Consider the following 17,964-nt stretch of genomic DNA (forward strand, 5'->3'; position numbering starts at 1 on the left):
CTTTTGATCAGCAAGGACCTGGTTAGGGCCTATGGCCTGTGGATTGACAGGAGCCACCTTACATCTGATTTTGAAGATTACCCCCCTGTCTGGCCCGTATAGATACCAACGCAAACCCCAGGTATATCCAGTCTGCCAGTCCGGGGCTTGCTTTCCCTGCGCAGTGAAGGAAATGGCAAGGGGCATACCTATCATTCCAGATTGTCCTTTGTCCCAGCCTCTGCGTACTTGTATTTTATCCCAGGATGAGGATGGCCTCCAATATGCGTCCCCTGTAGTCTCGCACCCCCAAGCTGCACAGAAAAAGTAATCATGTCCCCCACATTTCCGGGCCTGTTGCCAGGTACGTCCATCTTGGGGGCAGACATAGAAGTCCTGTGAATTTAGCTGCTCTCTGGCTCTGCGACTAACACACCTGGGGGTGGTTTCTCTGGAGTCCATGAGTGCACGTCGACGTCTGTAAAAGTGGGAACCACTGGCACATGCCTTTGGGTGGCAATGGGGAATGTCCCAAGTGTCCAACCCTGCTACTAAATCACAAAATTCAGGCCATAGAGTAGGCCACCATGTCCCAAGTGCATGTGGTTCCGTGACAGCATAAATGACCTCCCCCACTTGGGAGAGAACCTCCCAGGTTAATTTATAAACGGTATGGGGACTGGAGGCCACACCAGTGTTTGATTTTATGAGGAGGGCTATTAGCAGGAGGGAGAGGAACGGGTAAGTTTTATTTTTAGAGGATTTTGAGTGCGTTGAGCCTTCCATCCTGAGTCCGGATCACCAGAGGCAGCTTTTACATGCGAGGCGTGTATCCAAGCAGCAATCCCGTCCACCTTGAGAGCAGTAGGGGTGGTCAACAGGACCGTGTATGGTCCCTTCCAGCGGGGTTCAAGGTTCTTAGCCTGGTGGCGCCGGACCCAAACGCTGTCTCCCACGTGGTAGGAGTGAGGGACGATAGGGTGTCTCCTCTGGTCTCGGTAGGCTTGGGCCAGAGGCTTCCAGACTTCCTGCTGGACCAGCTGGAGTGCCTGCAGGTGAGCTTGAAGAGAGGAGGAATTGGCGTAGTCAGAAATATCTTGGTCAAAGAATTGAGCAAAGGGAATGGTGGTTCCATATAAAATTTCAAAAGGGGTGAGGCCATGGGGGCCCGGTGTATTCCGGGCACGATAGAGGGCAAGGGGGAGCAAGAGGACCCAGTCTTTAGTGCCAGCTGCAAGTGATAATTTAGTTATAGTCTCCTTAATGGTTCTATTCATTCGCTCTACCTGTCCTGAGCTTTGGGGTCGGTAAGCACAATGTAATTTCCAATCAATCCCCAACAAGGTGGCCACAGACTGACTTACCTGAGAAACAAAGGCAGGCCCGTTGTCTGTCCCCAATACCTGTGGCATTCCGTAACGGGGGAAGATTTCTTCAAGAAGTTTCTTGGTGACCACCTTCGCCGTCTCGTGCTTGGTGGGGTAGGCTTCAGTCCATCCCGAGAAGGTGTCAACAAAAACCAGGAGGTACTTGTATCCATATTTTCCTGGTTTGATTTCTGTGAAATCTATTTCCCAATGCACCCCAGGCCGGTGCCCACGAGCTCGAGTCCCCATGGGTAGCTTTAGCCTGGTCGCATTGACGCGGGCGCAGGCGTCACATTGCTCAGTCACTTGTTTTATTATTTCTTCTATTCCCAACAGATGGCGAGTATTTTCTTCCCGGGCTAATAGTTCTCGCATTTTCCTGGAGCTCAAATGAGTGAGTTTGTGTAGGCTGTTAACCAGATATCTAGTCATTAGGCGGGGAAGGACAGTTTTTCCTTGATAGGTCCAGAGACCATCATGTACTCGGGTCGCCCCCAGTCTTTTCATGGCCTTGATGTCTTTTATCTCATAGTCCCATGACGGGGAGGTCTTCTCGGAAGCCTCATTAGTTACAGGGACTACAGCTGCCTGAAGGAGGTGACTGCTGCTTTCCATGGCCAGGGCAGCCTCCCGGGCGGCCAGGTCTGCCCTCCGGTTTCCCCGGGCGACTGGGCTGTCGCCTTTCTGATGCCCTGGGCAATGTATAATACTGAGGGCGGTTGGCAGGTGCAGAGCTCCCAAGAGAGCCAGGATTTCCTTTTTGTTTTTAATGTCTCTGCCCTCTGAGGTCAATAGCCCCCTTCGCCTATAAATTTCACCATGGATGTGAGCAGTGGCAAAAGCATAGCGGCTGTCTGTGTAGACAGTGAGTTTCTTACCTTCTGCCAGTCTCAGGGCCTGTGTTAAGGCAATCAGTTCTGCTCGTTGGGCCAATGTTCCTGGCGGCAGGGCCTCGGCCCAAATTGTTTCTGACTCAGTTGTCACTGCAGCACCGGCTTTCCGCTCCCCTTGATGTACAAAGCTGCTTCCGTCCGTGAACCAGACATGGTCGGGGTTGGGAAGGGGTTGATCCGTGAGGTCAGCTCTCGTCCCATGGACCTCAGCCAGGACCTGCAAGCAGTCATGAGTCTCTGCTTCCCCGGGAAGGGGAAGTAGCGAGGCGGGGTTTAGGGTCACTGGAGCCCCGAAGTGAATTCGGTCCTTGTCCAGCAACAGAGTCTGGTAATGAGTCATCCTGGCATTGGTGAGCCAGCGGCCCGGTGGCTGCCTGATGACCGCCTCCATAGCATGGGGGGCATAAATAGTCAAAGGCTGCCCCAAAGTCAATTTGTGAGAGTCCTTTATGAGAACTGTGGTGGCGGCGATCATGCGGAGACATGGGGGCCATCCTGACGCTACGGGGTCTAATCTCTTAGATAGGTAGGCGACCGGTCGTCTCCAGGGCCCAAGTTTTTGAGTTAGGACCCCCTTTGCATAACCCTCTTGCTCAGCCACGAATAAGTCAAAGGGTTTAGTCAGATCAGGTAACCCCAGAGCTGGGGAGCAGAGCAGAGCCTTCTTGATGTCCATGAAGGCTTTTTCCTGGCTCTCCCCCCAGTCAAAGGCAGCCCCCGTCTTGGTGAGGGGGTACAGGGGTGCTGCCATTTCCGCAAACCCGGGGATCCACAGTCTACAGAAACCTGCCGTTCCCAAGAATTCCCGCAGTTTTCGGGGGGTCTTGGGAGGAGGGATGTCAAGTATGGCCTGTTTGCGGGCTTCTGTTAGCCAACGTTTTCCATCCTGGATTTTGTACCCCAAGTAGGTGACCTGTGTCCGGCAGATTTGGGCCTTCTTGGCAGAGGCCCTATACCCCAAGTCTCCTAAAGTCTTTAAGAGAGCTTCTGTCCCCCTAAGGCATTCCTCCTCTGTTTTGGTGGCTATCAGGATGTCATCCACATATTGTAAGAGGATGACCTCAGGGTGGTGGACTCTAAATCCGGCCAAATCCTGATGCAAGGCCTCATCAAAGAGGGTGGGGCTATTTTTGAACCCTTGGGGCAACCTAGTCCATGTAAGTTGTCCCGAGATTCCCAGGTCTGCATCCTGCCATTCAAAGGCAAACAGTGGCTGACTGTCTTTGTGTAACCGCAGGCAGAAGAAGGCATCCTTTAAATCCAGGACTGAGTACCATACATAGTCAGGTGGCAGTCCACTCAGGAGGTTATAGGGATTGGGGACCGTGGGGTGTATGTCCTCAACCCGCTTATTGACTTCCCGGAGGTCCTGGACCGGCCTATAGTCATTGGTTCCGGGCTTCTTGACTGGCAACAGGGGAGTGTTCCAGGGGGACCGGCAGGGAGTTAGAATGCCCTGCTCCAGTAGCCTCCTAATGTGAGGTTTGATCCCATCGCGGGCCTCCCGGGACATGGGATATTGTTTAATTGAGGCCGGGAGAGCAGATGCCTTTAAATGGACTATGATGGGAGCCTGCTGGAGGGCTAGTCCCATTCCTCCAGTCTCTGCCCAGGACTGGGGAAAGTCGGTCAGCCAGCGGTCCTCGACCTTAAAAGAGTCATCCTTGGGCTCATGTATTCTATATTCCTCTTCTAAGGCTATGGTCAGCACCGTGAGTGGGGCCCCTTCTGGCCCCGTGACTCTTATGTTGGCTTTCTCGAAATGTACTTGAGCCTTTAACTTCGTTAGGAGGTCTCTACCCAGGAGGGGGTATGGACAGTCAGGAACATGTAAAAAGGAGTGCATCACCTTACCGGTCGCTAGGTGGAGCTGGCGGTCCGTGGTCCATCGATATTGTTTCCCGCCGGTGGCCCCTTGCACCCAGGCAGTTCGGCGGCTCAGGGGGCCGGGTGACTGATTTAGAACAGAGTGTTGAGCCCCCGTGTCGACCAGGAAGGTGACCGGGCGCCCCCCCTACTGGTATGGTTATCCGGGGCCCGGGGGGGGCTCCTGGCCCTGACCTCCCTAATCTTCGAGGCTCAGGAGGTCGGAGGTCTGAGAACGGGGTTTGGGCCTTTGGAATGTCCTTCTTTGTTTCTTGGGACATTCTCTTGCCCAATATCCTTTTCCCTTGCAGTATGCACATTGGTCTCTTTCTAGGCGAGGCCCCCTTTGTCCCTCTCTCTGCCTATCCTGTTTCTGCTCTGCGACTACTGTGGCCAACAGTTTAGTCATTTCTCTATTATGCTTCTTGTCCCTCTCTATCTCCCTCTCTTCCATTTCCTGTCTCTGACGTTCTGCCCTTTCTTGGTCCTCTTTTCTCCATCTCTCTTCCCTTTCTTCCTGTGTTTCTCTCTTGTTAAAGATGCGCTCTGCCTCTTTTAATATATCTGGTAGAGTATAACCCTGTAAATTCTCTAGCCGCTGCAATTTGTTTCTGATGTCAGCGGCCGACTGCCAAATGAAGGACATGGTCAGGCTAGTAGCTTGCCCGGGGTCCTCAGGGTCATATGGGGTATACATTCTGTAAGCTTCCTTAAGTCTTTCTAAAAATACGGCTGGCGATTCCTCTGCCTTCTGAACTATCTGTCTTACCTGGGCCAAATTGGTAGGGCGCTTACCTGCCCCTCGGAGACCCGCTACAAGCAACTGGCGATAAAGACGTAGATGGGTCCTACCTGCCTCAGTGGTGAAGTCCCAGTCTGGGCGGTCGAGGGGGAAAGCAGCATCAATTTCATTTGGAAGCTGCATAGGTTGTCCATTTGCCTCAGGAACATTCTTCCGGGCTTCAAGAAGGACCCGCTGTTTTTCCTCCGAAGTGAGGAGGACCTGTAAAAGCTGTTGGCAATCGTCCCAGGTGGGCTGATGGGTAGTAAGAACCGACTCCAATAGATCAGTCAGTCTCACAGGATCTGCTGAAAAGGAGGGGTTATTATTTTTCCAGTTATAAAGATCAGAGGCAGAAAACGGCCAGTACTGTAATTGGCCATCATGGCCCGTCCGGAGGGGCAGGGCAGTGGAATCCGGAGCGGGCTGCTCCCTGCGGCCTCGCAGTCTAGAGGCCATAGGTGAGGGCTCCGGGTCGGTGGGAGGCGAAGGTTGGGCCTCGGCTGCTGCTGCTGCTGCCGGTTGACCTGCCGGAGGAGCCTGGTACGGTGGGGGTTCCTCCGTCAGTAGATCCAACAGGAGACCGTCTTCTGGAGGGAGGACTTTGGGGTCTCCTTTTTTCTCTTTCTGCTTAGTTACGGTGGGGTACAGGCCAGAATGGGAGGACTGAGGATGCGGGGAGGGGGTCAAAGGGGGCGGAAGGGGGGTGTGGATGGTTTGGAATTGGCGGGGGTTAGGGAAGAGGAGGAGAGGGGCCCTCCGGGGTGCACAAAGGGGCGCACCCAGGTAGGAGGGTTATGAACTAACGCTTCCCAGGTGACTATGTAGGGTACTTGGTCTGGACGGCCGTGGGGCCCAGGATCCATCACTTTCTCTTTCACCTGGAAGATAATTTGAGAGTTAAAGGTGCCATCTCGGGGCCAGCCAACATTAAAAGCTGGCCACTCGGAAGAGCAAAAGGTGACCCATTCCTTCTTGCGCACATCGACAGACTGGTTATGAGCATACTCCTGAACCTGTGGCCAATGTGAAAGGGTCAGACTGAGCGGAGTGGTAACTGTCTGGCCCATCTTCTCGAGAGTGATGACTAAGACAAACGAACAAATAAGAAACAAAAACGAACAGATTTTCGATGTGCGGCTTTGACGTAAAGTCAAAAGCAAAACTTCAGTTGGGCTCAGGGTCGGGGGCCTCCCGTCCTCGTCCCCTACCAGGATGGAAAATCCCTCTGTCAGCGGGGGTTCCCCAAACAGACGGGGCAGATTCCTAGGCATCTACCCCAAACAGACGAGTCCCTAAGGACTCCAGACGCTACCAGGACGTCTCCTGGAGCTGCGGTCGGGAGTACGAATTCGTCAATTCCTCCTCGGTGCCGCCAGATACAGATGTATACAGCTGTATACTACAGACGCAGGCGCGAGAAAATAACAGGCATAGACAGACAGCAGAGAACAGAAACAACAGACAGTAGACAACAGAAACAACAGAAATTGAGTCCGGACAATTCTTACCTCCCAGAAGTGGGTCGGTGGTCCCTGGGCGGGGGTCTCAATTTCCCGGCCAACGTACCAAATGAAAGACCCCAGGCCGGGGACTTTCACGGGAGGGAGACCCGAACCCAAGGAACAACGAGACCACGAGCTTGGATGCAACAGCAAGAGGCTTTATTTACACACGGGTACCCGGGCGTCTCAGTCTTGGGGGGGCTGAGCGCGCCGAGCTGGGGACTCGGGGATTCTTTTATAGCAAAAAGCGCAGTACAGAAGTGAGAAGCCTAGTTACAGGACCCTGATTGGGCAATTTAAATGAGGCTGGGGCTCAGAACGAGGGCAATTGAGGTTTTGCTTGGAACTCAAGTCTCGGCCTTGGCCCTATCTGAGGAACAATAGGTCTCTGTGCTTGCCCAATCTTGCTGGGCTGGCTATGCAGACAGCAGACACCTGTGTCCCTGGGCAGAGTTCCCTTCTGATAGTAGTGACTATTCAGCCATTCAGCCATTAGGACCTTGAGCTGAGCTCCCTTCTGATAAAAAAAAATGACTATTCAGCTGAGCTGTGGGGGAAACGGAATTTTCCATAAGCCTCAGCTGCCTGTGTATACTGGGCTGGGGTCTTTCAATAGTAGTAGGTTTTATTAAGACATTTTCACACTGTTCTAGTTAGAGTTACTATTGCTATGATTGTAACACCAGGACCAAAATGCAAGTTGGGGAGGAAAGGGTTTGTTTGGTTTACACTTCTCTGTCACTGTTCATCATCAAATGAAGTCAGTATAAGAACTCAAACAGAGCAGGATCCTGGAGACAAGAGTTGATGCAGAGGCCATGGAGGAGTGCTACTTACTGACTTGTTCACCATGGCTTTCTCATCCTGCTTTCTTATAGAACCCAGGACCACTAGGCCTGGGATGTGTTCACCCACAATTGGCTGGGCCTCCCCCATCAAACACTAGGTAAGAAAATGACATACTAGCTTGTCTGTTTATGGTCTGACCTTATGGAAGCGTTTTCTCAATCGAGGCTCCCTCCTCTCAGATGACGATAGGTTATGCCAAGTTGACATAAAACTAGCCAGCACAATTGGCCCCTTGTCAACTCAACTCACAACGTATCTCTGTTAAGCTCCGCCTTTCCCTTTTGCATTCAGCCCCAAGAACATTACAATACAGCGATTCCAATTTGAAGCCCCACAGTCTTACAAATTCAAACACTTTGAAAACTCAGTAACTTTTAAATAAATTCCAAGTACCTTTCTCTTTTAAAATCTTAAATCTGGATTCATAAAATCAAGAATAAGTACTTCCTTACTCCGAGAGAGAAGAACCAAGGCACAGTCACAATCTGAACAAAGTAAAACCAAACTCCAGCCATGAAGAAACTCAGTGTCCACTGTCTGGGATCCACTGATGACCTGGGATCCTCCGAGGGGCTTGGCTCACTCCTCCAGCTCTGCCTTCTGCAGCGCACACACCTGACCGTCTAACCTTGGGCAGGCTCCTCTCCACCACTGATGCTGTTCTTGGCAGTCATCCCATGGTGCTGGCATCACCAAAATGCTGGAATCTCTGCTGCACCTGGGCTGTGCTTTCACCAAAAGCCTCTCCTGAGTTCTCTTCATGGTGATAAGCCTCAGTATCTTTCCTTTAAGAAGCAGGGTCTAGTGAAAGACAAGCAGCCTATGGGGACACCACCCTTGCTGTTCTTATGGAGTGAGGGAGTAACACCGTGTGTTATTATAAAGAGAGGCCACAGCATGTTTGGCTCTTTCTGCCCATAGTCAATTCTTTCTTCTTCTCTACCATATCATAAGACAGATAAGGTAACCCTTATCAAAAAGCTAAACAGGTAGCATTCACACAGATGGGGCTGCCCAATGTAGGGCTGTCAGACTTCAAAATTGCCATCTAAATAAGCCTCTTACAAAGCACTCAGAATGTGGTGTTCTCTTACAGCACCCCAAAATGAGGTCATAAGCCAGCACAGTCTCCAGTCCTCAGAATGTACACATATTCTTAGGGGCTCTATGCCATAGGGACAGTCTGACTGACACCATGGCTTTGTGTCATCGCGGGACCCCTTCCACTTCTGCCCCCAGGCTTCCTTGCTGTCTCCACAGTTTCCCTTCCTCGTATTCCTTTCTTGCCTCACTTGGAATCGCACTTTACCTTAGCACTCCAGATCCTAGGTCCCCTTCATTTCCTCAATGCTATTATCATCATCTAGCACACATTTATTTAATTCTGTAACACCCCCTTTCTTATCACCAAAGCTAGTCTATTCTCTAATTTTTAGGAACTTTCTCAACTTCAGCCTTGTTCTCCCTAACAAGAAGGGTGATTTGGGTGACAATGGTTTGCAAGGACCGTCATAACAAAGAACCTCAAAGTGGAGGCTTACAACCACAGCAGCTGATTGTGTCAAGGCCTAGAGGTAGAAACCCTAGATCACAGTGTCAATGAAGCACGCGCTCTCTAAAACACACAGGGAGATTGTGTGATCTGAAATGTCTCTCCAGGAGCTCAAGGACTGAAGACTCGGCCCTCAAAGCAACAGCGTCCTGAGGTGAAGCTGTTGCTGGAGTTTCTTGTCCCTCATGGTCCCACAGCTGCTTTGGCCCAAGTAAACACATGGATGCTATATTAATTATAAAACTGTTGGTGATGGCTAGGGCTTCTTATTGGCTAGCTTTGTCTTAATTATTAACCCATAACTACTAATCTATGTATTTCTACATGACCTTATCTTACCAGAGAACACCTGGTACTACATGGAGTCTCTTCGAGGTCTCTCTCTGCCTTCCTTTCCTAGTCCCACCTCTCTTCCTGCCTCTATTGGACAAACAGTGTTTTATTCACCAACCAATAAGAGAAGCGCATATACAGAAGGACATCCCCCATCATGAAGCCTCTATAAAAACTTCTAGTTTCAGCAGAAGGTTAGTCCATAGGTGGATCCCATCGGAAGGCAGCGGAGACTTTAGGAGGTGGATCCTAGTTGGGAAAGGTAGGTCACAGGGGAATGTCTCTGAAGGGAGTCTCCCTTGCTGTCAGGCCCCTGGCTGCCATGCAGTGAGCAGCGCTGCACTTCAGGGCGCTCCCTGTATCATGTTCTGCCATGCCATAGGCCAGACAGACACAACATGTCTGAAATCAGGGTTTCCTCTCTTTGAGCTGTTTTGTTTTTGAAGGTAGACGGTCACCAGTAATCTCTAGAGGTACTTCCTCTGCTCTTCCTGTATCAGGCGGTCTCTTTGAGCTGTTTTGTTTTTTAAGGTAGACAATCATCAGTAATCTCTAGAGGTACTTCCTCTGCTCTTCCTGCATCAGGTGGTCAACTGCTTGGATGTGTCGGCTTGCAGAGGTAATGCAACAATATTTCTACTGTCACGGGTTGTTTCTTTCCCTCCGTGTCTCTCCTCTTGATTTTATTTTTAAAACAAAGGACTCTATTGCTCTAAGAACCTCCATAATCAATATGACCCTATTTAAACTACATCTGTAATTGTCCTATTTCCAAATAAGGCCACATTGTGAGATGCTAACACAGACACATTTTGAGGTGCTAGGGTTAGAGTTTCAGTGTGTCTTTTTTTTAGGGAGACACAATTCAACTCATAATAGGTGACACCTAAAAATGTTCTTGTCCAGAGGCAGTTCTGTTTGGCAAAACAAAACCAAAAACCTGAGGGAATGGCCCGGTGGATAAAAGGAACTTTCCACCAAGCCTGATGACCAGAGCGCTGTCACTGGAAACACACAATAAAAACAACTCCCACAGCTGACCTCCATCCTCCATGGAGGGGAGAAAGGAAAGGAGAGGGGAGAGGGGGAAAGGGGGAGAAGAGAGGGGGGAGGGGAGAGGGGAGAGGGGGGAGGGGAGAGGGGGGAGGGGAGAGGGGAGAGGGCAGTAACTTTAAAAACTCCACAGGGCCAAAACTTCTGCTTCGTACGTATACAACAGTCTCCTTCCTCACTCACTTATCCACCAGGCGTCTAGAAGTTCACATATCTGCTAAGAATTGAATTGAACACAAAATAAAAAGTAAACCAACTCCAAAGCCTGTGCCGTGAGAGGCACTTCCATCTATCAGCAGCCACCTGGTGGCGCCATCAGTAATCTTTGTAACCCCAGCTTTGGCAGCCTCCGAGTTGTGTACAGGAAGACATGTCATTTAAGGTTTCATTCATATGCTTTAGCAAAAAGCTTCTGGTCTGCTTCCCTTTCAACAATTGTAACTCCATAAATTAGGCTATAAAATCATCGAGCTCAAAATTTGTCCCTGGACTGAAGCATTTTGTCGGTTCTGCTCACATTGTTTTTAAAGCTTGCTCCACAATGGTGGAAGAAGTTACCATCTGCCAGTTTCTCTGCTGTTCTGCTGTGATGCCATTCTGCTACTTTCTTCTCTTCTTTATGATGCCGTGTTGACAGCTCTCTCTGTTACACACAGGTTATAAAGACCCACAAAATCTTACATGCATTACATCTGAAGGTCACATACCATTTCTTAAGTAAATGATAGGAAACAGAGTTCTCTCAACAGTTCTAAGCTCCCCATTCCTGCAGTCTCCAGAACAAGGTCCAGGCAAACCCAGCCCCAGGAGACGCAGTAAACTTTAAGGTCAAAGTAAAATAGGGGGAAGAGGGAATCATAGGATCGAAGACAGATCAGGCACCAGAGTGACCTCGAGTGATCTAAAGGTATAACATCAATTGGCAAGCTAAGCAATAGTGGAAGGACCACCTCGAATGCCCATTCCTGATAATGAACTTGATGTCTATAACTATCCGGGAGCCTTCATCCTGGGACTGATGGAAGCAGAGGCAAACACACAACTAAGCACTGAACTGAACCCAAGGAACCCAGTGACAGAGAGAGAGGAGTGATGAGCAAATTGGCAAGGAATGGGCTGGCAAAACCAGCAGAGACGGCTGATCTGAACAGGGGAGTGCTCTTGGACCCCAGACCGACAGTGGGGAGGCCAGAATGGGACTGATCTGGACCCCCCAAATGTGAGTGTCAGTGAGAAGGCCTGGGCAACCTATGGGGCTCTAAGCTGTGGATCAGTGTCTATCCCTGGTATACAATCTGTCTTCATGTGCCTATGGCACAAAGAGAGATGCTCTCTCAGCCTGGACTCTTAGGGGAGTGCCTTGACCCTACCAAGAGTGAAATGATAGACTCTAGACATCCCCTATGTGGAGGGATTTGGCAATAGGGTGGGAGGGAGGGTGGAAGGGGAGTGCGGGAGGAGGGGAGGGAGAGGGAACTGGGATTGACATGTGAAACAAGCTATTTAAAATTAAAATAAAAAATGATTAAAAAAAAAAGCCAATAAATGGCTCCAATCAGTGTTAATTCCCATCTTCCCTCTAATTCCAACACCATGGTCCTTTTCTCCCTTACACCAGAGCCTCTGTGGACTGTGACTGAATTTACCTCTCCTAGGGCCCTCCCTGAAAGACCTGAAGTAATCAGGCTGAATATCCCCTGACGTCCCAAGCTCAATAACCAGACAGTTGGATGCAAACTGCAAGTCTGCTAGCTGAGAGCCCCGGGCTTTAGGACAGTTTTCTTTTTATGTACATAGTTTTGGCAAGCAAAGCAATAGAGGTATTGTAAAAAGCGGAGCCACTGCAGGTGCAGATCTGGGCAAGCAATAGGGGTATTGTAAGAAGCATGGGCATAATTCATCCTTCCTGGAGAAACCACAAGGTCAAGATTAAACTTATCTTAACAGCTTGCTGGTGTCCTGCATCAGCACTCTGGACCAGATGTTCTTTCAATTTGACCTTGTTCCCTGTCTATGGGAAGGGACCTTGGGGAATTTTCCACTGAGGCAACCTTCTGAGTCTCAAAAAGGGGGGAGGGGTATTAAGGTTTTTCATTCCCCCATTTCTTTTTGTGAAGTTTTAATCATAAAACTTATGGTCCCTCTTGTTGTTTAAGAGCTTGGTACTGTTGTGTGAGAACCAGGGCCTGGGTGATAGATAGGCATTCCTTAATGAACATCAGAAGGCGATTTAAAATACAAGGGCCAAACTCCGGTGAGCCCAGTTTCAGGTGAGATTGGGTCTCCAGCAGAGACACTCCCCATCCCCTGCCCAACACCCATCCCCTCCATCTTCTGGGGTCACTCCTGGCATCCAGAAGACCCATCCACATAGGAAAGACATCAGCCTTTCCAAGCCCCAAACTCCGGCGAGCCCAGCTTCAGCCCTTCCAGGCCCCAAACTCTGGTGAGCCCAGCTTCAGGCCCCAAACTCTGGCGAGCACAGGTTCAGGAAAGACATCAGCCCTTCCAGGCCCCAACCTCCGGCAACCCCAGCTTCAGCTTAAGCTACAGTGTCAGCATCCCCAGCTTCAGCTTCAGGAAGGAAGGAGACCAGTGGAGATGGAAAGACCCCACCAACACCAACTGGAAGAAGAGATGGGAAGAAGGCAGAATAAGAGCTCACTCAGCAATAGAAAGACCAACATGACTCCATCAGAATCTAGGGAACCAACACCAGCAAGACCTGAAAAGCACTACATAGATGAAGCAGAGGAGACAGGCCTTAAAAATTATTTTATGAAGATGATAGAGTCCCTGAAAGAAGAAACGAGGAAATCCCTTAAAGAAATAGAAGAAAAAACAAACAAAAAAATCCATGAAATTGGGGAAAAATTTCAAGAAATAAACAAATCTCTCAAAGAATCTAAAGAGCACCAAGAAAAAACAACCAAACAAATGAAGGAAACAACTCCAACAGTTGAAGGATTGAAAGCTGAAATAGAAACGATAAAGAAAACACAGAACGAGGGGATCCTGGAAATAGAAAAGCTGGGTAAACGATCAGGAACTACAGATGCAAGTATCACCAATAGAATACAAGAGATAGAAGAGAGAATCTCAGGTGTTGAAGACTCATTAGAGGATATAGGGTCATCAACCAAAGAAAATCACAAAACCAACAAATCCCTAACACAAAATAATCAGGAAATATGGGACACCATGAAGAAGCCAAACCTGAGAATAATAGGTATACAAGAAGGCAAAGAAATACAACTCAAAGGTACAGAAAACATATTCAACAAAATCATAGAAGAAACCTTCCCTAACCTAAAGAAGGATATGCCTATGAAAATACAAGAATCTTACAGAACACAAAATAGGCTGGACCAGAAAAAAAGTCACCATGCCATATAATAATCAAAACATCAAACCTACAGAATAAAGAGAAAATATTAAGAGCAGCTAAAGAAAAAGGCCAAGTAACATATAAAGGCAGACCTATCCAAATTACACCTGATTTCTCAATGGAAACTATGAATGCCAGAAGATCCGGGATAGATGTCCTACAAATGCTAAGGGAACAAGGATGTCAGCCCAAACTACTATATCCAGCAAAGCTTTCAATTACCATAGATGGAGAAAACAAAATATTCCATGACAAAGCCAGATTTAAACAATATGTATCCATGAATCCAACCCTACAGAAAGTGCTAGAAGGAAAACCTAGATCCAAGGAAGATAACTACACTCACAAACACACAGGCAATATATAATCCCACTTTACAAAACACCAAAAGAAAAAGGGAGGAAAAACTACACAAAATAACTTCACTAACAATAAATCAAGCACAAACAAGAATCATCAATCAATGGTCATTAATACCCCGCAATGTCAATGGCCTCAACTTGCCTATAAAAAGACACGGACTAGCAGAATGGATACGAAGACAGAACCCTTCCTTCTGCTGCATACAAGAAACACATCTCAACATCAAAGACAGACGTTATCTCAGAGTAAAGGGTTGGGAAAAGATCTTCCAATCAAACGGTCCCAAGCAATAAGCGGGTGTAGCAATCCTAATATCTAACAAACTAGACTTCAAATTAAAATCAATCAAAAGAGATGTAGAAGGACACTTCATATTCATCAAAGGAAAAGTTCATCAAGATGAAGTCTCAATTTTTTAAACATCTATGCCCCAAATACAAAGGCACCTACATTCATGAAAGAAACATTACTAAAGCTCAAATTGCACATAAAATGTCACACACTAATAGTACGAGACTTCACCACTCTGCTCTCACCGCTAGACAGGACCTCCAGACAGAAACTTAACAAAGAAACTAAAGAACTAATAGAAGTTATGACCCAACTAGGTTTAACAGACATCTATAGAACATTCCACCCAAACACAAAGGGATATACCTTCTTCTCGGCGCCACATGGAACCTTCTCTAAAATTGACCACATAATAGGAAACATAGCAAATCTCCACAGATACAAAAAAAATGGAATAACTCCCTGTATCTTATCAGACCACCATGCATTAAAATTAAAATTCAACAATAACACAATTCGCAAAAACCCTACAAACTCATGGAAATTGGACAATGCACAATTGCACCATTCCTGGGTAAAGGAAGAAATAAAAAAAAGAAATTGAAGACTTCCTGGAATTCAATGAGAATGAAGACACAACATACGCAAACCTATGGGACAATTTGAAAGCAGTGCTGAGAGGAAAGTTCATAGCACTAAGTGCCCACATGAAGAAACTGGAGAACAGTCATACTAGAGAATTAATAGCACAGCTGAATGTTCTAGAGCAAAAAGAAGCAAATTCACCCATGAGGAGCAGGTGCCAGGAAATAATCAAATTGAGGGCTGAAATCAATCAAGTAGAAACCAGGAAAACATTGAGAAGAATCAATGAAACAAAGAGTTGGTTTTTTGAAAAAAATCAACAAAATAGACAAACCTCTGTCCAAACTAACCAAAAGACAGAGAGAGCATGCTAATTAACAAAATCAGAAATGAAAAAGGGTACATAACAACAGACTCTGAGGAAATCCAGAGAATCATCAGGGCATACTTTGAAAATCTATACTCCACAAAATTCGAAATTTAAAGGAAATGGACAATTTCGTGGATAGATCTCACTTGCCAAAACTAAATCAAGAGCAGATAAACAATCTAAACAGACCTATAACCCCTAATGAAATAGAAGCAGTCATCAAATTCTCCCAAACAAAAAAAGCCCAGGCCCAGATGGCATCAGTGCAGAATTCTACCAGAAATTCAAAGAAGAGCTAATTCCAATATTCCTCAAAGTATTCCACACAACAGAAGCAGGAGGCTCACTGGCAAACTCTTTTTACGAGGCTACAATTACCTTGATACCCAAGCCACACAAAGACACAACTAAGAAAGAGAAAGAACTATAGACCAATTTCCCTCATGAACATCGATGCAAAAATACTCAATAAAATACTCGCAAACCAGATTCAAGAACACATCAGAAAAATCATCCACCATGATCAAATAGGCTTCATCCCAGGAATGCAGGGATGGTTCAACATTAGAAAATCTATCAATGTAATCCACCATATAAACAAACTGCAAAAGAAAAGCCATATGATCATCTCACTAGATGCTGAAAAAGCCTTTGACAAAATCCAGCACCCCTTCATGATAAAGGTCCTAGAGAGATCAGGGATAACAGGAACATACCTGAATATAATAAAAGCAATATACAGTAAATCAACAACTAACATCAAGCTAAATGGAGAGAAACTCAAAGCAATTCCTCTAAAATCAGGAACAAGACAAGGCTGTCCACTCTCTACATATCTCTTCAATATTATACTTGAAGTTCTAGCTACAGCAATAAGACAACAAAAGGAGATAAAGGGGATACAAATAGGAAAAGAAGAAGTCAAACTTTCCCTATTTGCAGATGAGTCTTTAAAGAAAGAAATCAAAGAGGATACCAGAACATGGAAAGATCTCCCATGCTCTTGGATTGGTAGGATCAGCATAATAAAAATGGCAATCTTGCCAAAAGCAGTCTACAGATTCAATGCAATCCCTATAAAAATTCCATCACAATTCTTCAAGGACCCAGAAAGAACAATAATCAACTTTATATGGAAAAACAAAAGGCCCAGGATAGCCTAAACAACCCTATACAATAAAGGAACTTCAGGAGGCATCACCATACCTGACTTCAAGCTCTATTATAGAGCTATAGTCCTGAAAACAGCTTGGTATTGGCACAAAAAATAGGCAGGTAGACCAATGGAACTGAATTGAAACCCCTGATTTTAACCCACACACCTATGAACACTTGATTTTTGACAAATAAGCTAACATTATACAGTGGAAAAAAGAAAGCATCTTCAACAAATGGTGCTGGCATAACTGGATACTGGTATGCAGAAGACTGCAGATAGATCCATGTTTATCACCTTGTACAAAACTTAAGTCCAAATGGATCAAAGATCTCAACATAAATCCAGCCACACTGAAACTTTTAGAAGAGAAAGTGGGAGATACTCTTCAATGAGTTGGTACAGGAGACCACTTCCTGAACATAACACCAGTGGCACAAACACTGAGATCGACAATTAACAAATGGGACATCCTGATACTAAAAAGCTTCTGTAAGGAAAAGGACACTCAACAAGACAGAAAGGCAGTCCACAGAATGGGAAAAGATATTCACTAACCCCACATCTGACAGAGGGCTAATCTCCAAAATTTACAAAGAACTCAAGAAGCAAGTCTCCAAAACACCAAAGGATCCAATTAAAAGGTGGGGTACAGAACTAAATAGAGAATTCTCAATAGAGGAGGCTAAAATGGCCAAGAGACACTTAAGAAAGTGCTCAACATCCTTAGCCATCAGGGAAATGCAAATCAAAACAACTTTGAGATACCATCTTACTCCTGTCAGAATGGCTAAAATCAAAAACACAGAAGACAATTTATGCTGAACACTCCTCCACTGCTGGTGGGAGTGCCAACTCGTACAACCACTTTGGAAAGCAGTATGGAGATTCCTCAGAAAAATGGGAATCAATCTACCACAAGACCCAGCAATTCCACTCTTAGGCATATATCCAAATGAGCCAAATTCATACAACAAGGGCATCTATGTTCATAGCAGCATTATTTGTTATAGCCAGAACCTAGAAGCAACCTAGGTGCCCCTCAACTGAAGAGTGTATAGAGAAAATGTGGTACATTTACACAATGGAGTATTACTCAGCAGAAAAAAACAATGGAATCTTGAAATTCCCAGGTAAATGGATAGCACTGGAAGAAACCATCCTGAGTGAGGTAACTCAGTTGCAAAAAGACAGACATGGTATGTACTCAGTCATATATGGATTTTAGACGTGGATCAGGATAGTGCCAGTCTGCACTTCCACTGATAGAGAGTCTGGGAAACAGGAAAGAACCTACAAGATATGCACAGTACCCAAGGGAAGAGGAATGAGGCAAGATCCTCTGAACAGATAGGGAACACGGCGAGGGGTGGGGGGGGAGTGGGAGCTGGGAAGAAGAGATGGGGAGAAGAGGAAGAGAGAGTAGGCCATGGGGGAACAGGAAGGTTGAGGTGGGGGGGTAGGATAGGGGGAAGAGAGAATCATAGGTTAGAAGACAGATCAGGCACCAGTGTGACCTCTAGTGATCTAAAGGGATGACACCAATTGGCAAGCTAAGCAATAGTGTAGAGACCACCTCGAATGCCCATTCCTGATAATGAACTTTATGTCTATAACCATCTGGGAGCCTTAA

At 46.9% G+C, this 17,964-nt stretch overlaps 1 protein-coding gene across 1 annotated transcript; it reads right to left on the reverse strand.

Moving 5' to 3' along the window:
• Positions 1 to 633: 633 nt before the first annotated feature.
• Positions 634 to 5,956, reverse strand: LOC121139021. Its single transcript, XM_040742001.1, is given in 2 exon segments — positions 634 to 5,255; positions 5,657 to 5,956. Coding segments are annotated over 2 exon segments (4,857 nt in total). The 3' UTR covers positions 634 to 698.
• Between the last annotated feature and the right edge of the window lie 12,008 nt (positions 5,957 to 17,964).

Source organism: Mesocricetus auratus, unplaced genomic scaffold, assembly GCF_017639785.1.
Source record: "Mesocricetus auratus isolate SY011 unplaced genomic scaffold, BCM_Maur_2.0 Super-Scaffold_6730, whole genome shotgun sequence".
NCBI classification, from domain to species: Eukaryota; Metazoa; Chordata; class Mammalia; order Rodentia; family Cricetidae; genus Mesocricetus; species Mesocricetus auratus.